Here is a 19659-nt window from a genome sequence, read left to right as displayed (position 1 = left end):
AGTATGGTACTGGCACAAAGACAGAAATATTGATCAATGGAACAAAATAGAAAGCCCAGAGATAAACCCACGCACATATGGACACCTTATCTTTGACAAAGGAGGCAAGAATATCCAATGGATTAAAGACAATCTCTTTAACAAGTGGTGCTGGGAAATCTGGTCAACCACTTGTAAAAGAATGAAACTAGAACATTTTCTAACACCATACACAAAATAAACTCAAAATGGATTAAAGATCTCAATGTAAGACCAGAAACTATAAAACTCCTAGAGGAGAACATAGGCAAAACACTCTCTGACATACATCACAGCAGGATCCTCTATGACCCATCTCCCAGAATATTGGAAATAAAAGCAAAAATAAACAAATGGGACCTAATTAAACTTAAAAGCTTCTGCACAACAAAGGAAACTATTAGCAAGGTGAAAAGGCAGCCTTCAGAATGGGAGAAAATAATAGCAAATGAAGCAACTGACAAACAACTAATCTCAAAAATATACAAGCAACTCCTACAGCTCAACTCCAGAAAAATAAATGACCCAATCAAAAAATGGGCCAAAGATCTAAATAGACATTTCTCCAAAGAAGACATACAGATGGCTAACAAACACATGAAAAGATGCTCAACATCACTCATTATCAGAGAAATGCAAATCAAAACCACTATGAGGTACCATTTCACGCCAGTCAGAATGGCTGTGATCCAAAAGTCTACAAGCAATAAATGCTGGAGAGGCTGTGGAGAAAAGGGAACTCTCTTACACTGTTGGTGGGAATGCAAACTAGTACAGCCACTATGGAGAACAGTGTGGAGATTCCTTAAAAAACTGAAAATAGAACTGCCTTATGATCCAGCAATCCCACTGCTGGGTATACACACTGAGGAAACCAGAATTGAAAGAGACACGTGTACCCCATTGTTCATCGCAGCACTGTTTATAATAGCCAGGACATGGAAGAAAATGAATGGATAAGAAAGCAGTGGTACATATACACAATGGAGTATTACTCAGCCATTAAAAAGAATACATTTGAATCAGTTCTAATGAGATGGATGAAACTGGAACCTATTATACAGAGTGAAGTAAGCCAGAAAGAAAAACACCAATACAGTATACTAACGCATATATATGGAATTTAGAAAGATGGTAACAATAACCCTGTATATGAGACAGCAAAAGAGACACTGATGTATAGATCAGTCTTATGGACTCTGTGGGAGAGGGAGAGGGTGGAGATTTGGGAGAATAGCATTGAAACATGTATAATATCATGTATGAAATGAGTCGCCAGTCCAGGTTCGATGCACGATACTGGATGCTTGGGGCTGGTGCACTGGGACGACCCAGAGGGAGGGTATGGGGAGGGAGGAGGGAGGAGGGTTCAGGATGGGGAACACAGGTATACCTGTGGCAGATTCATTTCGATATTTGGCAAAACTAATACAATATTGTAAAGTTTAAAAATAAAATAAAATTAAAAAAAATAAAAACAAAACAAAGTAAAAACAAATAATCATCTCAGTAGATGCAGAAAATGCATTTGACAAAATTCAAGCATGTGTGCTTGATAAAAACTTAGCAAACTAGAAACAGAAAGCAACTTCCTCCTGATTAAGGACATTTATGAAAAACCTATAGCTAACATATCATAGTTAATGGGGAAAATCTGACAGCTTCCTCCAAGATCAGGAATAAGCCAAGAATGTTCACTTTCACCACTTGTATTCAACATTACATCTGTGATTCTGGGCAGTGCAACCAGGCAATATGAAGAAACACAACATAAAAAGAATGAAAAAGAAAGGGCAAACACTTTAGTCCCAGATGACATCACCATCTATGTAGAAAACCTATGGAATTTACAAAAAAAGCTACTCTAACATGAGTTTAGCAACATTGCAAGACAAAAGATCAATACACAAAAATCAACTGGATTTCCATATACTAGGAACATACAAAACTTGAACTAAAAAGCACCATTTATTACAGCATAGAATGTGATATAATAGCAGATAATTTGACAGAAAACATGCAAGACTTGTACACTGACAACTACAAAATGTTGCTGACAGGAATTAAGAAAGACTTGAAAAATAAGCATATTGTGCTCCCTGATTGGAGGACTCAATATTATGAAGATAGCAGATACCCCAGACTAATCTGTAGCTTCAGGGCAATCCAATCAAAGTTTCACCAGCATTTTGGGTAGAAATGATAAACTTCATTTTAAATTTACATGGAAAGGCAAAGGAATTATTATCACACCTGAACAACTCTGGAAAAGAACAAAGCTGGGTGACTTATATTACCTGATTTCAAAATTTTTAATAAAGCTACAGCGAACAAGAAGTGTACTATTGGCATAAAGACAGACAAATTATCATTGATACACAATACAGCCCAGAAATAAATAGTCTCTCTCTCCTTCTCTATCTCTCCAAGGATGCCCAAGCAATGCATTAGGGAAAAGAATAATCTTTTTAACAAATGATGCTGAAACAATTGGATAGGGGCATGAAGGACTGGAATGAAGGACAATAAAGACTCAAGAGGAAACAGCATTTGGGGGATAATGAACTTGTTCACTATTACCTGTGGTGATGGTTTTACAGGAGTCTATGTATGTCAAGGCCTCATCAAATTATTCTATGTCAGTTACGCCTCAACTATAAACTATAGTTGAATTATATCTCAACTATAACTCAAACTATAAAAAATGAAGTGTTAAACTCCAATAAAGAAAAACAAACCAAACAAAATAAAAAATAAAAGAACAAGAAAATGAAAACATCTTTTTACCATATTTTCACAAACTGCTCTAAAGATAGAAAACTCGTGCTCAGTTGTTTTTCCTTTGCTTTAAAATAAGTTATCAATAATTCTAAACCAGTCTAAAATGTATTGTTCATGAATCAAATCTAAGCATTCATACTTGCAAAAATGTTTTGCAGTGAGTCCTTGACCTACAGAGAGACTAGAGTTTACTTTCAAATTGTATGACTGGCTTCCAATAATCCCTTATCAGTAGACTTACAAGCAAAATACCAGATATTAAGGATCAGATTTAATTCTTTGGTATAAGCATGAAACCGTTATTGATAGCTTTCCGTGCCTAGCATAAACCAAGTAACTGAAGGACCATGAGAGACAACAATGAAGTCTAGTATACCCTGCAATGCAGGCGGGAGCCATAACAATATTTTGTGTTTTAACAGGGAAAATCAGCACAACACACTGCAAGAAAACTAACACCTACAAAAATTAAGCTTCAAAATGACCAAACTCGTAAAGTGTAGTTTGAATATTTTGCTGCATTTTGTTGCATTTTGCTGCCTTTATACCATAACTTAAAATTTAAAACTATCTGAGGACTTTTAGCACTAGCTTGGCACAACAAATTAACTCCTCCTAGCCCTCCAGAGTGTGAGCGTGAGAACTCTTTTCTCACCATAAATGCCTGAACTTTACACAAGAAATAAGAAGCAAAGGTACAAAACAAGGTTATAATAATGTTAACTATTATCATTTTGCACTTTTTACCTTGTGACATATACATATTTTAGAGTTGTATACTGTTTAATTAGACAAGGCACTGGCACCCCACTCCAGTACGTTTGCCTGGAAAATCCCATGGACGGAGGAGTCTAGTAGGTTGCAGGCCATGGGGTCGCTAAGAGTCGTGTCACTTTCCCTTTTCCCTTTCATGCATTGGAGAAGGAAATGGCAACCCACTCCAGTGGTCTTTCCTGGAGAATCCCAGGGACAGAGGAGCCTGGTGGGCTGCCATCTGTGGGGTCGCACAGAGTCGGACACGACTGAAGCGACTTAGCAGCAGCAGCAGCATACTGTTTAATTTAGTAAACTTAAAATTTAATTTTTTCAAATAAGAAGTCTAGGACGTTAGGGCTAATTTTCCCATCAAAACACCTAAGGGACTCAATCCATTTTAATTATAATTATTCTAAGTATCATCTGAAGAATTCTTTGGCCACACTAGAATCAAAACTACACTAAATTCAAACAGTACACCTATGACCTAGGTGTTAAAGTCTTCACCTCAGCTACCATCTTCCACCTGCTATTTTCTCTCCACACAAATGACCAGATTTTTACTCTGGACTTTCTTCCAATTAGGCTCTATCAGATAACTTTGTAAACACCCATTTATAGCCTTCAAACACCACATTTTATTTTATTTTTAATTAATTTATTTTAATTGGAGGCTAAATTACTTTACAATATTGTAGTGGGTTGTGGCATACGTTGACATGAATCTGCCACAGGTGTACATGTGTTCCCCATCCTGAACCCCCCCTTCCACCTTCCTTCTCATCATATCCTTCAGGGTCATCCCAGTGCACCAGCCCTGAGGACCTTGTCTCATGCATCGAACCTGGACTGGCAATCTGTTTCACATATGGTAATATACATGTTTCAATGCTAGTCTCTCAAATCATCCCACCCTCGCCTTGTCCCACAGAGTGCAAAAGACTGTTCTATACATCTGTATTTCTTTTGCTGTCTTGCATATAAGGTCATCGTTACCATCTTTCTAAATTCAATATATATGCGTTACTATACTGTATTGGTATTTTTGGTTCTGACTTACTTCACTCTGTATAATAGGCTCCAGTTTCATGCACCTCATTAGAACTGATTCAAATGGATTCTTTTTAATGGCTGAGTAATACTCCATTGTGTATATGTACCACTGCTTTCTTATCCATTCATCTGTCGATGGACATCTAGGTTGCTTCCATGACCTGGCTATTATAAACAGTGCAGCGGTGAACATTGGGGTACACGTGTCTCTTTCAATTCTGGTTTCCTCAGTGTGTATACCCAGCAGTGGGATTGCTGGATCATAAGGCAGTTCTATTTCCAGTTTTTTAAGGGATCTCCACACTGTTCTCCATAGTGGCTGTACTAGTTTGCATCACCACCAACAGTGTAAGAGGGTTTCCTTAATTTCTCCACACCCTCTCCAGCATTTATTGTTTGTAGACTTTTGGATAGCAGCCATTCTGACCGGCATGAGATGGTACCTCATTGTGGCTTTGATTTGCATTTCTCTGATAATGAGTGATGTTGAGCAATTTTTCATGTGTTTGTTAGCCATCTGTACGTCTTCTTTGGAGAAATATCTGTTTAGTTCTTTGGCCCATTTTTTGATTGGGTCATTTATTTTTCTGGAATTGAACTGCAAGAGTTGCTTGTGTATTTTTGAGATTAATTCTTTGTCAGTTGCTTAGTTTACTATTATTTTCTCCCATTCTGAAGGCTGTCTTTTCACATTGCTTATAGTTTCCTTCATTGTGCAGAAGCTTTTAAGTTTAATTAGGCCCCATTTGTTTATTTTTGCTTTTATTTCCATCACTCCAGGAGGTGGTTCATAGAGGATCCTGCTGTGATTTATGTCAGGGAGTGTTTTGCCTATGTTCTCCTTTAGGAGTTTTATAGTTTCTGGTCTTATGTTTAGATCTTTAATCCATTTTGAGTTTATTTTTGTGTATGGTGTTAGAAAGTGTTCTAGTTTCATTCTTTTACAAGTGGTTGACCAGTTTTCCCAGCACCACTTGTTACAGACATTGTCTTTTCTCCATTGTATATTCTTGCCTCCTTTGTTAAAGATAAGGTGTCCATAGGTGTGTGGATTTATCTCTGGGATTTCTATTTTGTTCCATTGATCTATATTTCTGTCTTTGTGCCAGTACCATACTGTCTTGATGACTAAAGCTTTGTAGTATAGCCTGAAGTCAGGCAGGTTGATTCCTCCAGGTCCATTCTTCTTCCTCAAGATTGCTTTGGCGTTTAGAGGTTTTTTTGTATTTCCACACAAATTGTGAAATTATTTGTTCTAGTTCTGTGAAAAATACCATTGGTAGTTTTATAGGAATTGCATTGAATCTATAGATTGCTTTAGGTAGTATATGCATTTTCATTATATTGATTTTTCCAATCCATGAACATGGTATATTTCTCCATTTATTTGTGTCCTCTTTGATTTCTTTCATCACTGTTTTATAGCTTTCTATATATAGGCTTTTGTTTCTTTCAGTTCAGTTCAGTCGCTCAGTCGTGTCCGACTCTTTGCGACCCCATGAATCACAGCACGCCAGGCCTCCCTGTCCATCACCAACTCCCGGAGTTCACTCAGACTCACGTCCATCGAGTCAGTGATGCCATCCAGCCATCTCATCCTCTGTCGTCCCCTTCTCATCCTGCCCCCAATCCTCCCAGCATCAGAGTCTTTTCCAATGAGTCAACTCTTCGCGTGAGGTGGCCAAAGTACTGGAGTTTCAGCTTTAGCATCATTCCTTCCAAAGAAATCCCAGGGCTGATCTCCTTCAGAATGGTTGGATCTCCTTGCAGTCCAAGGGACTCTCAAGAGCCTTCTCCAACACCACAGTTCAAAAGCATCAATTCTTCAGCGCTCAGCCTTTTTCACAGTCCAACTCTCACATCCATACATGACCACAGGAAAAACCAATTTATTTGTATTTTATTCTTTTCGTTGCAATGGTGAATGGGATTGTTTCCTTAATTTCTGTTTCTGTTTTCTCATTGTTTGTGTATTGGAATGTCTGTGTGTTAATTTTATATTCTGCAACTTTACTATATCCATTGATTAGCTCTAGTAATTTTCTGGTGGAGTCTTTAGGGGTTCTACATAAAGGATCATGTCATCTACAAACAGTGAGAGTTTTACTTCTTCTTTTCCAATATGGATTCCTTTTATTTATTTTTATTCTCTGATTGCTGTGGCTAAAACTTCCAAAACTATGTTGAATAATAGTGGTGAGTGGGCACCCTTGTCTTGTTCCTGACTTTAGGGGAAATGCTTTCAGTTTTTCACCATTGAGGATAATGTTTGCTGTGGGTTTGCCATATATAGCTTTTATTATGTTGAGGTATGTTCCTTCTATTCCTGTTTTCTGGAGGGTTTTTATCATAAATGGATGTTGAATTTTGTCAAAGCTTTCTCTGCATCTATTTAGATAATCATATGGGTTTTATCTTTCAATTTGTTAATGTTGTATATTACCTTAATTGATTTGTGGGTATTAAAGAATCCTTGCATCCCTGGGATAAAGCCCACTTGGTCATGATGTATGATCTTTTTAATATGTTGTTGGATTCTGTTTGCTAGTATTTTGTTAAGGATTTTTGCGTCTATGTTCATCAGTGATACTGGCCTGTAGTTTTCTTTTTTGTGTGTGGCATCTTTGTCTGGTTTTGGTATTAGGGTGATGGTGGCCTCATAGAATGAGTTTGGAAGTTTACCTTCCTCTACAATTTTCCAGAAGAGTTTGAGTAGGATAGGTGTTAGTTCTTCTCTAAATTTTTGGTAGAATTCAGCTGTGAAGCTGTTTGGTCCTGGGCTTTTGTTTGCTGGAAGATTTCTGATTACAGTTTCAATTTCTGTGCTTGTGATGTGTCTGTTAAGATTTTCTATTTCTTCCTGGTTCAGTTTTGAAAAGTTATACTTTTCTAAGAATTGTCCATTTCTTCCAAGTTGTCCATTTTATTGGCATATAGTTGCTGATAGTAGTCTCTTTTGATCCTTTGTATTTCTGTGTTGTCTGTTGTGATTTCTCCATTTTCATTTCTAAATTTGTTGATTTGATTTTTTGTTTCTTGATGAGTCTGGCTAATGGTTTGTCAATTTTTTTTATCTTCTCAAAGAACCAGCTTTTAGCTTTGTTGATTTTTGCTATGGTCTCTTTTGTTTCTTTTGCTTTATTTCTGCCCTAATTTTTTAATAATTTCCTTCCTTCTACTAGCCCTGGTGTTCTTCACTTCTTCCTTTACTAGTCGCTTTAGGTGTAGAGCGGACTTCCCTGGTGGCTCAGACAGTAAAAGCATCTGGCTACAATGTGGGAGACCTGGGTTCAATCCCTGGGTCAGGAAGGTCCCCTGGAGAAGGAAATGGCAACCCACTCCAGTACTCTTGCCTGGAAAATCCCATGGACGGAGGAGACTGGTGGGCTGCAGTCCATGGGGTCGCAAAGAGTCAGACACGACTGAGCAACTTCACTTCACTTCACTTAGGTATAGAGTTAGGTTATTTATTTGACTTTTTTCTTGTTTCTTGAGGTAAGCCTGTATTGCTATGAACCTTCCCCTTAGCACTGCTTTTACAGTGTCCCATAGGCTTTGGGTTGTTGCAAACATCACATTTTAAACTGAGACTAATGCCTGAAGTCACATTTCTTGTTTTAAAAAGTTCAGCATTAAAGATTTACAACTCTGGAGGAGTAACCTAATGTTATTTGAAAAATGAACTAAGTTCCAAATATCCCCATAACTCTTAAACCACCAAACTGAAATTCTAATAATTTTTATATCCCTAATGAAGAAAAGACAACTGCAGTTATTACACGAACAGCTTTAAAGTATAAGTGACAGCAACAAAGGGACCTACTTCAAATCTTGAAGACCAAGATTTGCCATGGCAAGGTGTAAAAAATGGGCAAAGGTGATGAGATCCTAAATACCACTATCATAAAATAATCAATTTCTGTCTTTCCACCTTCTTTCTGCTACATGAGGAATCAAAAAAGTCAAACAGAGATTTGTTCTGTCTGGACCAACTATGAAATCTTTAAGAACATATAGGTATATTTCCTGTTATTCTTTCAGGGCATTATTTATACATGTTTAGAAAATACTTCAAAAATAAAAATGAGTTATTTAGCCTTGTGAATATTTTGAAATAAAGTTTCTTGAATTTCTGTGAACTCTTCAAGGAATTAAATTTTTAAGAGTCATCATTCAAAAGTTCCTTTGACATGGGATCTATCCCACAGTTACAAAGCGGCTACCTCCTTTGTTGAAAATGGCTCTCTGTTCCTTCAGGATCCCAAATCACTCATTCAAAGTCATCCCCGTCTTTTTCCAACACTGTTTATTTCAAATTGTAGGGTGACACCTTTAGGAACTTTCTTTACATCAGATTGATCCCGTTTTGTCAAGAATGAAGGCACAGCAATACGAGTGGATCGTGGTTTCTGAGTTACTGGGCACTGAGCTGCTCCTGGATTATCAATGGATACAGTCAAAATTCCTCCGTTTGTGGTAGAAGTTCTCTGTTGATGAGTTCTCTTTGCTACTACATCGTCTAGCAGTTGTTCTGAGTTCAACTGGGCCTGAACCTTCAGGCCTCTTCTGAAAAGAAAAGCTCCCTGATTCGTGTCTTTCTGATGACTTAATTTATTTCCACTCCTGGTAAAACCGGCTGGAATGTAATTTTTTCTATTTAACTGGTTAGGTCTCTTGAGAGCTGCAACTGGTTATGCCTGCAGTATTCATTTAGTCTCAGATTTGCCTTCCTTTTTAATGTTGGAAAATATCATTCTGTATTCTTGCCACTTAAAGGTGGTCGATTCATAGGACTAATTCCCTTTCGAATTCCAGTTGGTTTCCTAGATGCAAGGCCAGTGATAACTCCATAAGGACGTCTATTCCCAGGCGTCACTCTTCTTCTACGGCTCAGACTATTCTTACCAAAACCAGAATTCTATTGAATAGCCCATCTTACTCTCATTCTGAATTGCCTGGCACCACTTTGCTGAAGTCTTCTATTTAATCTCAGGAAATTCTGCCTCTTTCCTTCCTTTCGATTCAGTTTGATGATACCGTCCTAAGACATATCAATTCTGTCCAGGTTTTCATTGCTGCGGGCTTTCGGCAGCACTGTGGCTCCTATTAACTGGGTACTAAACCGGTTCATGGGAGAAGGCAATGGCACCCCACCTCAGTATTCTTGCCTGGAAACTGCCACGGATGGAGGAGCCTGGTGGACTGCAGTCCATGGGGTCGCTGAGAGTCAGACACGACTGAGCGACTTCCCTTTCACTTTTCACTTTCATGCATTGGAAAAGGAAATGGCAACCCACTCCAGTGTTCTTTCCTGGAGAATCCCAGGGACGGGGGAGCCTGGTGGGCTGCCGTCTGTGGGGTCGCACAGAGTCGGACATGACTGAAGCGACTTTGCAGCAGCAGCAGCAGCAGCAGCAGCAGCAGCAGAAGCAGCAAGTAGCTACATAGCTTCTTTATTTGTTTTGGTTTGCATAGACTATTCTTTTCCATCACTTAAATTTCAGTCTGTGTGCTCTTACTTCGGAAGTTAGTCTCTTATAAGCAGCATATTGATGAGTCTTTTCTTACAGTATTTCATCCTTATTTACCTTAAGTGTTTTTTATTGTATCTCTGTGTAACTGTTTTTTTTAGCAACTCCTCTAGATATTGAACCATACACATAGCTTTTCAAAATCTACCAATATTAACATTTTATTCATATGAGTAAGTTAGAAAATTTATTTCCCTTTATGTCCCTTTATCCAATGCATTTTTAATTTAATTTTCTAAAGTATTTTCTATATTTATTGAGAACCACATTAGACAATGTAATATTTTCTTCATCCTTCAAACATAATTTAGAAAACTAAAATATTTCTCATATTTTTGTTCTTTATTTTTTTCCAAGAATCCTTACTTTATCATTTGTATTCTGTTTAGAAAAATTCTTTAAGTCATTTTTTTAGAGTAGATTTTCTCCCAACAGATTCTCTTAGTTTTCTTAAATTATTTCATTTTCTTTTTCTTTACTAAAATATATTTTCAAAAGATATCAAATGACAATTATTTTCTTTTAGGACTTAAATACTGTTGTGTCTCTTCCTTCTGTCCATTACTGTTTCCTATAAGAAATCTGCTGTCAAAAGATTTGTTCCACTGTATGTAATATGTCCTTTCTCACTCACTACATTAATTAATTTTCATTCTGTTTAATTTTCAGAAGTCTGGCTATGATGTCATTACTTGGATTGCTTTGGGTTTATCTTGTTAGAGGTTTTTGCAACTTCTTAAAGCTCTAGGTTATTCATTTATTTCTTTGCCACATAGAGTGAATTTTCAGCCATTATTTCATTTGCATACTTTTTCAGCTCCACCCTCTTTCATCTACTTTCTGGAACTTTGATCACATGATTGCTAGATCTTTTGCTACAGTTCGGACATGTCCTGAGGCTCTGTTTGTCTTTTCTTAGTCAATCTTCTTTATATTGTTCACATTAGGTACTCCCTCTTGTATTATCTTCAAATTCACTGATTCTTTTCTTTGTCTTCTCCTTTTTGTTCTTTAGTACAACCATTGGGTTTTAAGTTTCAGATATTTTACTCTGAGTTCTAAAATTTTTCATTTGTTTTTCATTTTATCTTCTATTTCTTTGTTGAGATCGTCTCTTTTTTATTTGTCTTGAATGTATTTTAGTTGCCTATGAAGGCATTTTTGTAATAGTTGCTTTAAGATCTTTCATGCATTTTGACATATCCATCATTTCAATTTTGGCATCTGTTGCCTTTTCATAGAGTTTTTCCTGGATTTTTGATATCATCAATGATATTTGATCATAACTTGGACATTTGGGATATTTTAAGGCTGTGGTTTTCCAGAGAAGGCAATGGCACCCCATTCCAGTACTCTTGCCTGGCAAATCCCATGGATGGAGGAGCCTGGTGGGCTGCAGTCCATGGGGTTGCTAACAGTTGGGCATGACTGAGTGATTTCACTTTCACTTTCATGCATTGGAGAAGGCAATGGCAACCCACTCCAGTGTTCTTGCCTGGAGAATCCCAGGGACGGGGGAGCCTGGTGGGCTGCCATCTATGGGGTCACACAGAGTTGGACATGACTGAAGTGACTTAGCAGCAGCTTAGCAGAAGGCTGTGGTTTTCAGGCTTTAATTTTTGTAGGTCTCCTCTAAGACTGTTCCACTGGATAAAAGTGGGGTTACCACCTCATTAGTGACAGGTGGGTATGGAAATACAGTTTCTCCACAGCCTCTATTGACACCTAGGTGTTGTGGTGGGAGTAAATTATGCAAGTCTTTTTGATTGACATCTGTAATTACAATTAATTGTATATAATTACGAGATGAATATTTTTGTTACTGCTGATTTCCTTTTCTTGTGCCTTCATGATGTTAATATAATTTCACCAGGTTTCTCATGATTATTGTTTGTAAGGTATATCTTTCTCTATTCTTTCACTTTCTTATTTATTCTTTAGTTTTAAAGTGAGTTGCTTATAAAAAGTACCATATCATAGGCTCTTTTTATTTTTTAAATCTCTGGCTAAATATTCATTTCCATTGAAATGTTTAGTTCATTTATATTTATTGTAGTTATTGCTCTGGTTGAATTGAAATCTAACATGCTTCTCCTTGTTTTCCACTTCTATCACCTGTTATTCATTTACAAAAATGATTTCTTCTATTGACATTCTTTTGGATTAATCAAAATTGGCATTCCATTTTCCCCCCTCACCTTTTAGGTATACCACTTTCTTTCATTTTTAGTTTTAAGTGGCTGTTGTAATATTTACAATATGCATCTTCCACAGTTTACTATCTGATTTAATGATGTATCAATTCAGGTGTAATATAACAAATTTACAATTTTCTCTATCAAAACACTGGCTAACCCATGATTGAGAGCACTCTGTTTTCTGGCTCCATCCTTTCTGCCAATTAGCAGGAAATTTAATATTGCTGCAATACTATTGCTGAACTTCGGTTCATAGTCCAAATTTATGAATATGGAGACCGTTCATATTCTTGCCTGGAGAATTCCATGCTGGGAGGTGACAATCCAGGAAGATCTTTCTTTCTTCTGTTAATTATTTATCTGTCTACTATTTGTCTTGGAGGGGAAGATAATACAATACTCCCAAATATTCCACTTTTCTGTAATGATTATTTTGAGTGAAAGGAACTTGAAACACAGTGAAGGTAGGAAGAAGCCTTCTCCAAACTCCTGTTATGAGTCTGTAAACATATCCTCCAAAACAAGTGTAGTTGTCATTAATCCCTTCCCTAGGAGTTTTTAACACAAATGAAAAATTGACTCTCATCATGGGAAAAGACACTAGAAGTGACACCACATCCAGATGAACTTTCTCAGAAACTATCATATCTCCTGTCTACCCTTCTAAGTCCCATTTATCTTTCCTAAAAATCATGTATTTTCCCTTAATTGGCCTATATCCTCTCTCCCCTTTTGCAATTAAGATGGTGTTTAAACCTGAATGCTAAGTCATCTCAGAGTTATGCACCTTCCTGGGTTATCTCCTGTGTATCCATTAGTTATGCATACATGTATGCTTAGTCATACATGTCATGCTTAGTCATGTCCGACTGTGACCGCATGGACTGTAGCTCTCCAGGCTCCTCTGTCCATGGAATTCTCAGGCAAGAATATTGGAGTGGGTTACCATGCCCTCCTCCAGGGGATCTTCCCAACCCTGGGACTGAACCCGTCTCCTGCCACTCCTACATTAGCAGGCAGGTTCTTTACCACTGCACCACCTGGGAAGATCTGCATACATTCATGGTAATAATTTTTTTTCTTGTCTGTTTCTTTTTCTCTTGGTCTTTTATTACAAAAGTCAGTGAAGAACTCAGAAAGGTAGAGTGCCTTCCATAGAGTCTGCCAAAATGCAAGTGATCAGGACTGATTTCCTTGCTGTACCGAACTCTGAATAAGTAGCTTTTACTTTTCTTGTTTGGCTGGTCCTTATTTAAATCCACAATGCTCAATAATTATTTGTTGAATGAACAACAAATAATTGAGTAGAAAAATTATAGGACATCAGTTGAATACAAGATTTGCAGAACTAACTAAGCTCTACTTCTCATCATTCATGATTAAATTCTCAGAATGGAGCTGGACATTTGCTCTGATATTCTTTGGTGATCACATTGTCTCCCAGCCCCTATGGGTGATATGAGGGTGAAGAACCCCGAGGGAAGCATAGGTGGATGTGTCAAGGGATGTCTCATGTGTGCCTCCTCCCTTTGTTTAGGTGGGACTCTGGGGTATTTTCTGATCCAGGGTTATGGGGAATAAATTTTGTCCTATAGCCATTTCATTAATTCTGGCTTCTTCCTTGAGGTAGTTTCTGTCCATTCCCTGGGGTCATTATGTACTGAATTGGGTCTCTCAAGATATCTGCTCTCCAACTAAAGGTATAAACCTGGGATGTGAGCTCATCAATTTTGTAAGAAGGAGAAGAATATCTTAGATGGTTAATTGTAAAATTTTTAGTTAGAGCTGTGGAGTTGGAGGAGACTCTGTGTACTCAGATGACAACTTGTTCATGCATTGTTCTGAGATCTTTGCATACTTCTTAGGTCTGACCCATCTCTGCTATACTCCACTGGGTGGAGTAGAAGGTGAACTCTGGGGAACTGAATGGGTCTGGTAAGTGCTGAAGGGGGTGAGGGAAGACCAAATAGATGAGGGACTAAAGGGGACTGGGAAGGGGAAGAAGTGGATCTGACTTCTGGATTCAGTCTATAGAGTGTCAGGCTGGATACCAAGATACTTCCTTGTTGCCAAAGTCAGAGACTTGAAAGATGGTATTCTTAGTCTTCTTGAGCAAAATTGCTATCATTGCTTACTGTTCTCCAGTCTCTGGACTCAGTTCCAAAGTAGGAAGACAGACCTGTTGTGTCATTGCCCCAAGTGTGCCCCCATCAGGCTGGTGTCCACGGCTATGCTTCATTCCTGCTTGTGCTCATCAGGAATCTACCTCCTTGAGCTATTCTCTGGCTCTCTTGGCTGGTATATCTCTGTAACTCACTATGTCATAGGATTTCCTTGTCTCCTGCCGTGATCTCCTGATTCTAGACATTTATCTCATCTCTGCTAAGATGAAAATGGCATTGCGCAGGCACATTGACCTATACCAGCGTGTAAACGTATATTTCATTAGAATTACCTGGGGATCTTTCAAAAAAATCATATGATGAGACCCTATCCAGACCCAGGACCTATAATCCCTGCAGTAGAACCAAGATGTGCACATTTTTGAAAACATTCTCTTTAATGTCTTAGAGACAGACATAAGCATGACCCAAGTCATGACCGCCGGACTCCAGGAATCTCATTCTTCCTATCTTTTCTATTCATAATTATCTTCCTCATGGAAACTGTTTTGACAGTCTTTGTCTCTCTTTGACAGTCTTTCCAGATTTTATTAGAGGGAATGCTTGAATTGCAATTGTGACATCAAACAGGACAGAAGCAGCACACTCCAGAAAGGCAGCCCTGGAGACCCACCCCTTGTGGTTTGAGCACTGACTGTTTCTTCCTTGGTAAATTCAGTGAGTGTCACTGACTCTTAGAACAGCTATTTGTTCTAACCAGTTTAGAGTCAACTGAGTTTAGGCACTAAGGAGACTGATGGACAACTGAGAGATAGTCATGTCTAAGTCCCTGCCTGCACACACCCCACAGTTCAAGTAATGGAGTAGGGCGAAGGCTTGGCATACTTCCAGAGAGGCATTTCTGAGGTTCTCTTGTGTACTTGACATGACACTGTTGTGTCACGACTCTGTTGCAGTGCCTGCTGTGTTGGGAAAATATAATTAAAAGCCAAGTCAGTCTCTTCCCCATTCTTAAAACCTATCCACAAAGGTAGAAGAGAAAGAAAACAGTTTGTTTTGTTTTTTTTTTTTTTGGCTGTGCTGGATCTTTGTTGCTGCTCAGGCTTTGTTGCAGTTGTGGCGAGTGGGGGACAATCTATCATTGAGGTGCTCAGACTTCTTACAGAAATGGCTGCTTTTGTTGTGGAGCATGGTCCCTAGGGCATGTGGGTGCTTTTGTTGTGGAGCATACTCCACAACGGGCATGTGGGATTCAGTAGTTGTGGTTCCCAGGCTCTATAGTTGTGACACAAGGACTTAGTTGCTCCGCAATATGTGGGATCTTCCCAGGCTAGGGATGGAAGATTCTTTACCACTGAGCCATCAGGGAAGCCCAGAAAGCAGTTTTATTTTTGAATAAACATTAAATCAGAATTTGCTGTGTGTTACAGGTAATCAGCTAAGAGCTTGCAAAGACAGAGGAATATGAACCCTTTGTACAGCCAGGCAGTGACTACTCATTACTTGCATGCTCTCAAGATAAACAATAGTCCTCAAGGAAGAGGAATTGACAGCACCATTTGTCACATGGAGTTCATTCTAGATTCACCTGGTAATTGGTGTGACTCTCTGTGTTTGTCACTTGTCTTCATCCAAAGGAAATACCAAGTTCTCACATGTTATGACAAGAGAGAGTTCTGCAGCTTGGAGTAAGGTGCCTGCTGAAGTTAGCATCCTGCCTGCCTGCAGAGCCTGGGAGGTAAGGACTCTATCTGTTTTGACAATTATGTTTCCAAGAAATGGGTTCTAGGTTCTTGGGAAAACATTCTTATTCTACTTTTAAAATGTTTACATACATTTCAGAGAGATGAGGAAGTTACAAGTATACATTTTCTAAGTAATTGCTAAGTAAAGTGAGGATAGGAATCTATCCCTTTATTTTCAGTTTATAAATATAAATTATATTTATAGCTGTCACCCCTTTCCCACACCCTTCTCTCTTTCTCTCTATCCCCAGTACTCACTTCTCCAAATCAGAGAAGAAGAAATTTTCTTCCACCTGTCTAGTTTTGCCTGGTCTAGGAACTAAATTGACATGAGACAGATCCACAGGAGAAAATCAAATAAAGGTTTAAGTACATGCATACCTGAGAGAGACTCAGGAAACCTGAGTAACTCACCAAAAGGGCTAAAACCCTCATTTTAAATACCATCTTCAGCTTTCAAGACAAAGTAGGATGTTGAGGGTAATAGTTTGGGACTTCAAAGGGGAAGAAGGCAACGGACATGGGGATGAAAAACCAAAATTTGGTAAATAAATGTTTGCTGGGCCATGCTGGGACAGAGTAAACTCTGCCCATAGTTTCCCCCACACATATACTCTAAGTCCATGTTCTTTGCAGATCTATCTGATGATAGATCTATTCTGGGACGAGTCTTTTAGGAACTTAGGGGGAAGGTTAAAGCTTCTTCTTTAGTCTTTTAGGTCTTGATTGTTTTCAGCTTGATATAATCTAAATGCCAAAGTGACATTTTGGGACAAATTTTATTCCCCTATATCTTCGTAAATCTATATTCTCTTTCCCTAAATCTTTAGGTATTCACTTGCTAATTAAAAGTCCTTCTCTGTCTCCCTTGCATTCTCTGACCTTCCCCCTCTGGGGCCTGCTTCCTAGTCTATCAAGAGAAATAAGCTCAAATCCTGGGGAGGAGATAGATTTTCACTGTAGGAGGAAAGGATGGGGTTAAGACAGAGGGTTGAGCACTGTCCTTTAAAAGAAACCAGAGGAGGTTATTTTCCTTGTACAATGGAGATGCCAGGTTAGTCATTTTGTTCTTATGTTTGCTCATTTATTTTTTTCTTAGGCTCAAGGCCATGGATGTATGGAACCATACCTCCCTGTCAGATTTCATCCTTTTGGGTCTGTTCAGCTACTCACCATATGACTTCTTCCTATTTTCCCTTGTCCTTCTGGCCTCTGCTGCTTCTCTGACTGGCAACATCCTCTTCCTCCTGCTCATACAAGCTGACAGGCACCTGCACACTCCCATGTACTTTTTTCTTAGTCAGGTCTCCATCATGGACCTCACCATGATGGGCACAGTGGTGCCCAAGATGGCAGCCAACTTCCTCTCAGGAAGTAAGTTCATCTCTCGGGGTGGCTGTGCCACTCAGGTCTTCTTAGTGGTCATGGTAGGAAGTGCTGAGTGCTCCCTCCTGGCAGTCATGGCCTATGACAGGTATGTGGCCGTGTGTCACCCCCTGCGGTACCCTGTGCTCATGAACTGGAAGGCCTGCTGCCTGATGGCCTTTGCATCCTGGATGGTTGGAGTGACTGACAGTGTAATTTATGTGGGCATGGTCTTCAGCTTCCCCTACTGTGGCTCTCTCCAGGTGGACCACTTCTTCTGTGAGGTCCCCACCCTGTTGCGGCTCTCCTGTGCAGACACCTCGCTTTTTCAGGACCTCATCTATGCTTGCTGTGTAGTCATGATGCTGCTGCCCCTGGGGGTCGTTGTGGCTTCCTATGCCCGGATCCTCATGGCTGTGATTAACATGCCCTCCACTGAGGGGAAACAGAAGGCTCTGACTACTTGCTCCTCGCACCTGACTGTGGTGGGTCTTTACTACGGGGGTGGCCTATTTAACTACATGCAGAAAGCTTCTGCTAGGACGCCAGCAGAAGACAGAGCCATCTCCACCTTCTACACCATCGTTGCTCCAATGCTCAACCCACTCATTTACAGCCTGAGGAACAGGGAGGTAATGAGGGCCTTTAAGAAGGTCCTGGGGACATGGAGAGTGTAGACATGCCCACCCTTCTGAGGCTTCCTCTCTTGTTCTGCTCCTTCTGCAAGCTCAGACTCTCTTGTGGCACATCCTCCTCTGTACTCATCAGCCCCTTCAGTCTGGTTGGGGTGAAGCTACGAGCTGAGTAATCTGAAAGCGTTTGGATGGAAGATGTCAAGGAAACATGGTAGTTATCCGTTTCACAATGAGTCTTTCCTCCATGAACACTCCTGTTTCCATGCAGTGAAGTCTCATAAATACATTTTTACCTTTTCCCCAGAATTGCCAGGGACAGTCTTTCTTCTGATCTGCATGCTGAAAGTGAGCAAGGAGTGAGAACCAATTTAGAACTCACTGTCCACTGAAATGTGGTACATAGGTTAGAGGTAGAGTCTGACAGGTAGGAGCTGAGCAACCTGGACAATGTTATTTCTTATTATCTGTAACATCATAGTTACCTGTAAAGTCCAATGTTTTCTGGCACTAACTACTAGTTACTTATTATAATACAAACTCCATTTCAGTCTATCTTATGTTAGTAGGCAATGTAAAGAGTTTTGTGCCTTCTTGAAATTGTACATTAAATATGCCAAAGTATCAAATATCAAAAACAGCCAGAACATTTTTATAGTCTGTCTGTCAGTATAACACTGCAGACGAAAAAAAGACACAAAGGTTCCTTGCAGTCAGGTTATTTGGGGATCTACTGACCAAAGTATTATGGCTCTAGCAACAGTCCTTCTAATGATTATTCAGGGTTGATTTCCTTTAGGATCCACTGGTTGAATCTCCTTGCTGTCCAAGGGACTCTCAAGAGTCTTCTCCAGCACCACAGTTCAATTGCACGAACTTTTCAGCACTCAACTTTCTCTATGATCCAACTCTCACATTCTTACATGACTACTGGAAAAACCATAGCTTTGACTATACAGACCTTTGTTGGCTAAGTAATGTCTCTACATTTTAGTATGCTGTCTAGTTTTGTCATAGCTTTTCTTCCAAGGAGGAAATGTCTTTTAATTTCATGGCTGCAGTCACCATCTGCAATGACTTTGGAGCCCAATAAAATAAAATTTGTCACTGCTTCCACTTTTTCCCCTCCTATTTGCCATTAAGTGATGAGACTGGGTACCATGATCTTAGTTTTTTGAATGTTGAGCTTTAAGCCAGCTTTTTCACTCTTCTCTTTCACCCTCATCAAAACACTCTTTAGTTCCTCTTCAGTTTCAGCCATTAAAGTGGTATCATTTGCATATCTGAGGTTGTTGATATTTCTCCTGACAATCTTGACTCCAGCTTGTGCTTTATCCAGGCCAGGATTTCGCATAGAAGTTAAATAAGCAGGGTGACAATATACTGTGTTGTACTCATTTCCCAATTTGGAACCAGTCATTTGTTCCATGTAATGTTATAACTGATGCTTCTTAACC

At 39.1% G+C, this 19659-nt stretch overlaps 1 protein-coding gene and 1 pseudogene across 1 annotated transcript; one reads left to right on the top strand and one right to left on the bottom strand.

The window, feature by feature from the left end:
• Positions 1-8805: 8805 nt before the first annotated feature.
• Positions 8806-9739, bottom strand: LOC102268601 (UAP56-interacting factor pseudogene; annotated as a pseudogene).
• Positions 9740-17314: 7575 nt separating this feature from the next.
• On the top strand, positions 17315-18247 carry LOC102268870 (olfactory receptor 2M3-like). The gene has a single exon (XM_014483461.2). The coding sequence runs from the start codon at positions 17315-17317 to the stop codon at positions 18245-18247; it is 933 nt and encodes a 310-aa protein (XP_014338947.2).
• The last annotated feature ends 1412 nt before the right edge of the window (positions 18248-19659 follow it).

Source organism: Bos mutus, chromosome 7 (genome assembly GCF_027580195.1).
Source record: "Bos mutus isolate GX-2022 chromosome 7, NWIPB_WYAK_1.1, whole genome shotgun sequence".
Taxonomy (NCBI): domain Eukaryota; kingdom Metazoa; phylum Chordata; class Mammalia; order Artiodactyla; family Bovidae; genus Bos; species Bos mutus.
The sequence above is the reverse complement of the archived record's forward strand: the minus strand, read 5'-3'. Positions and strand labels throughout refer to the sequence as shown.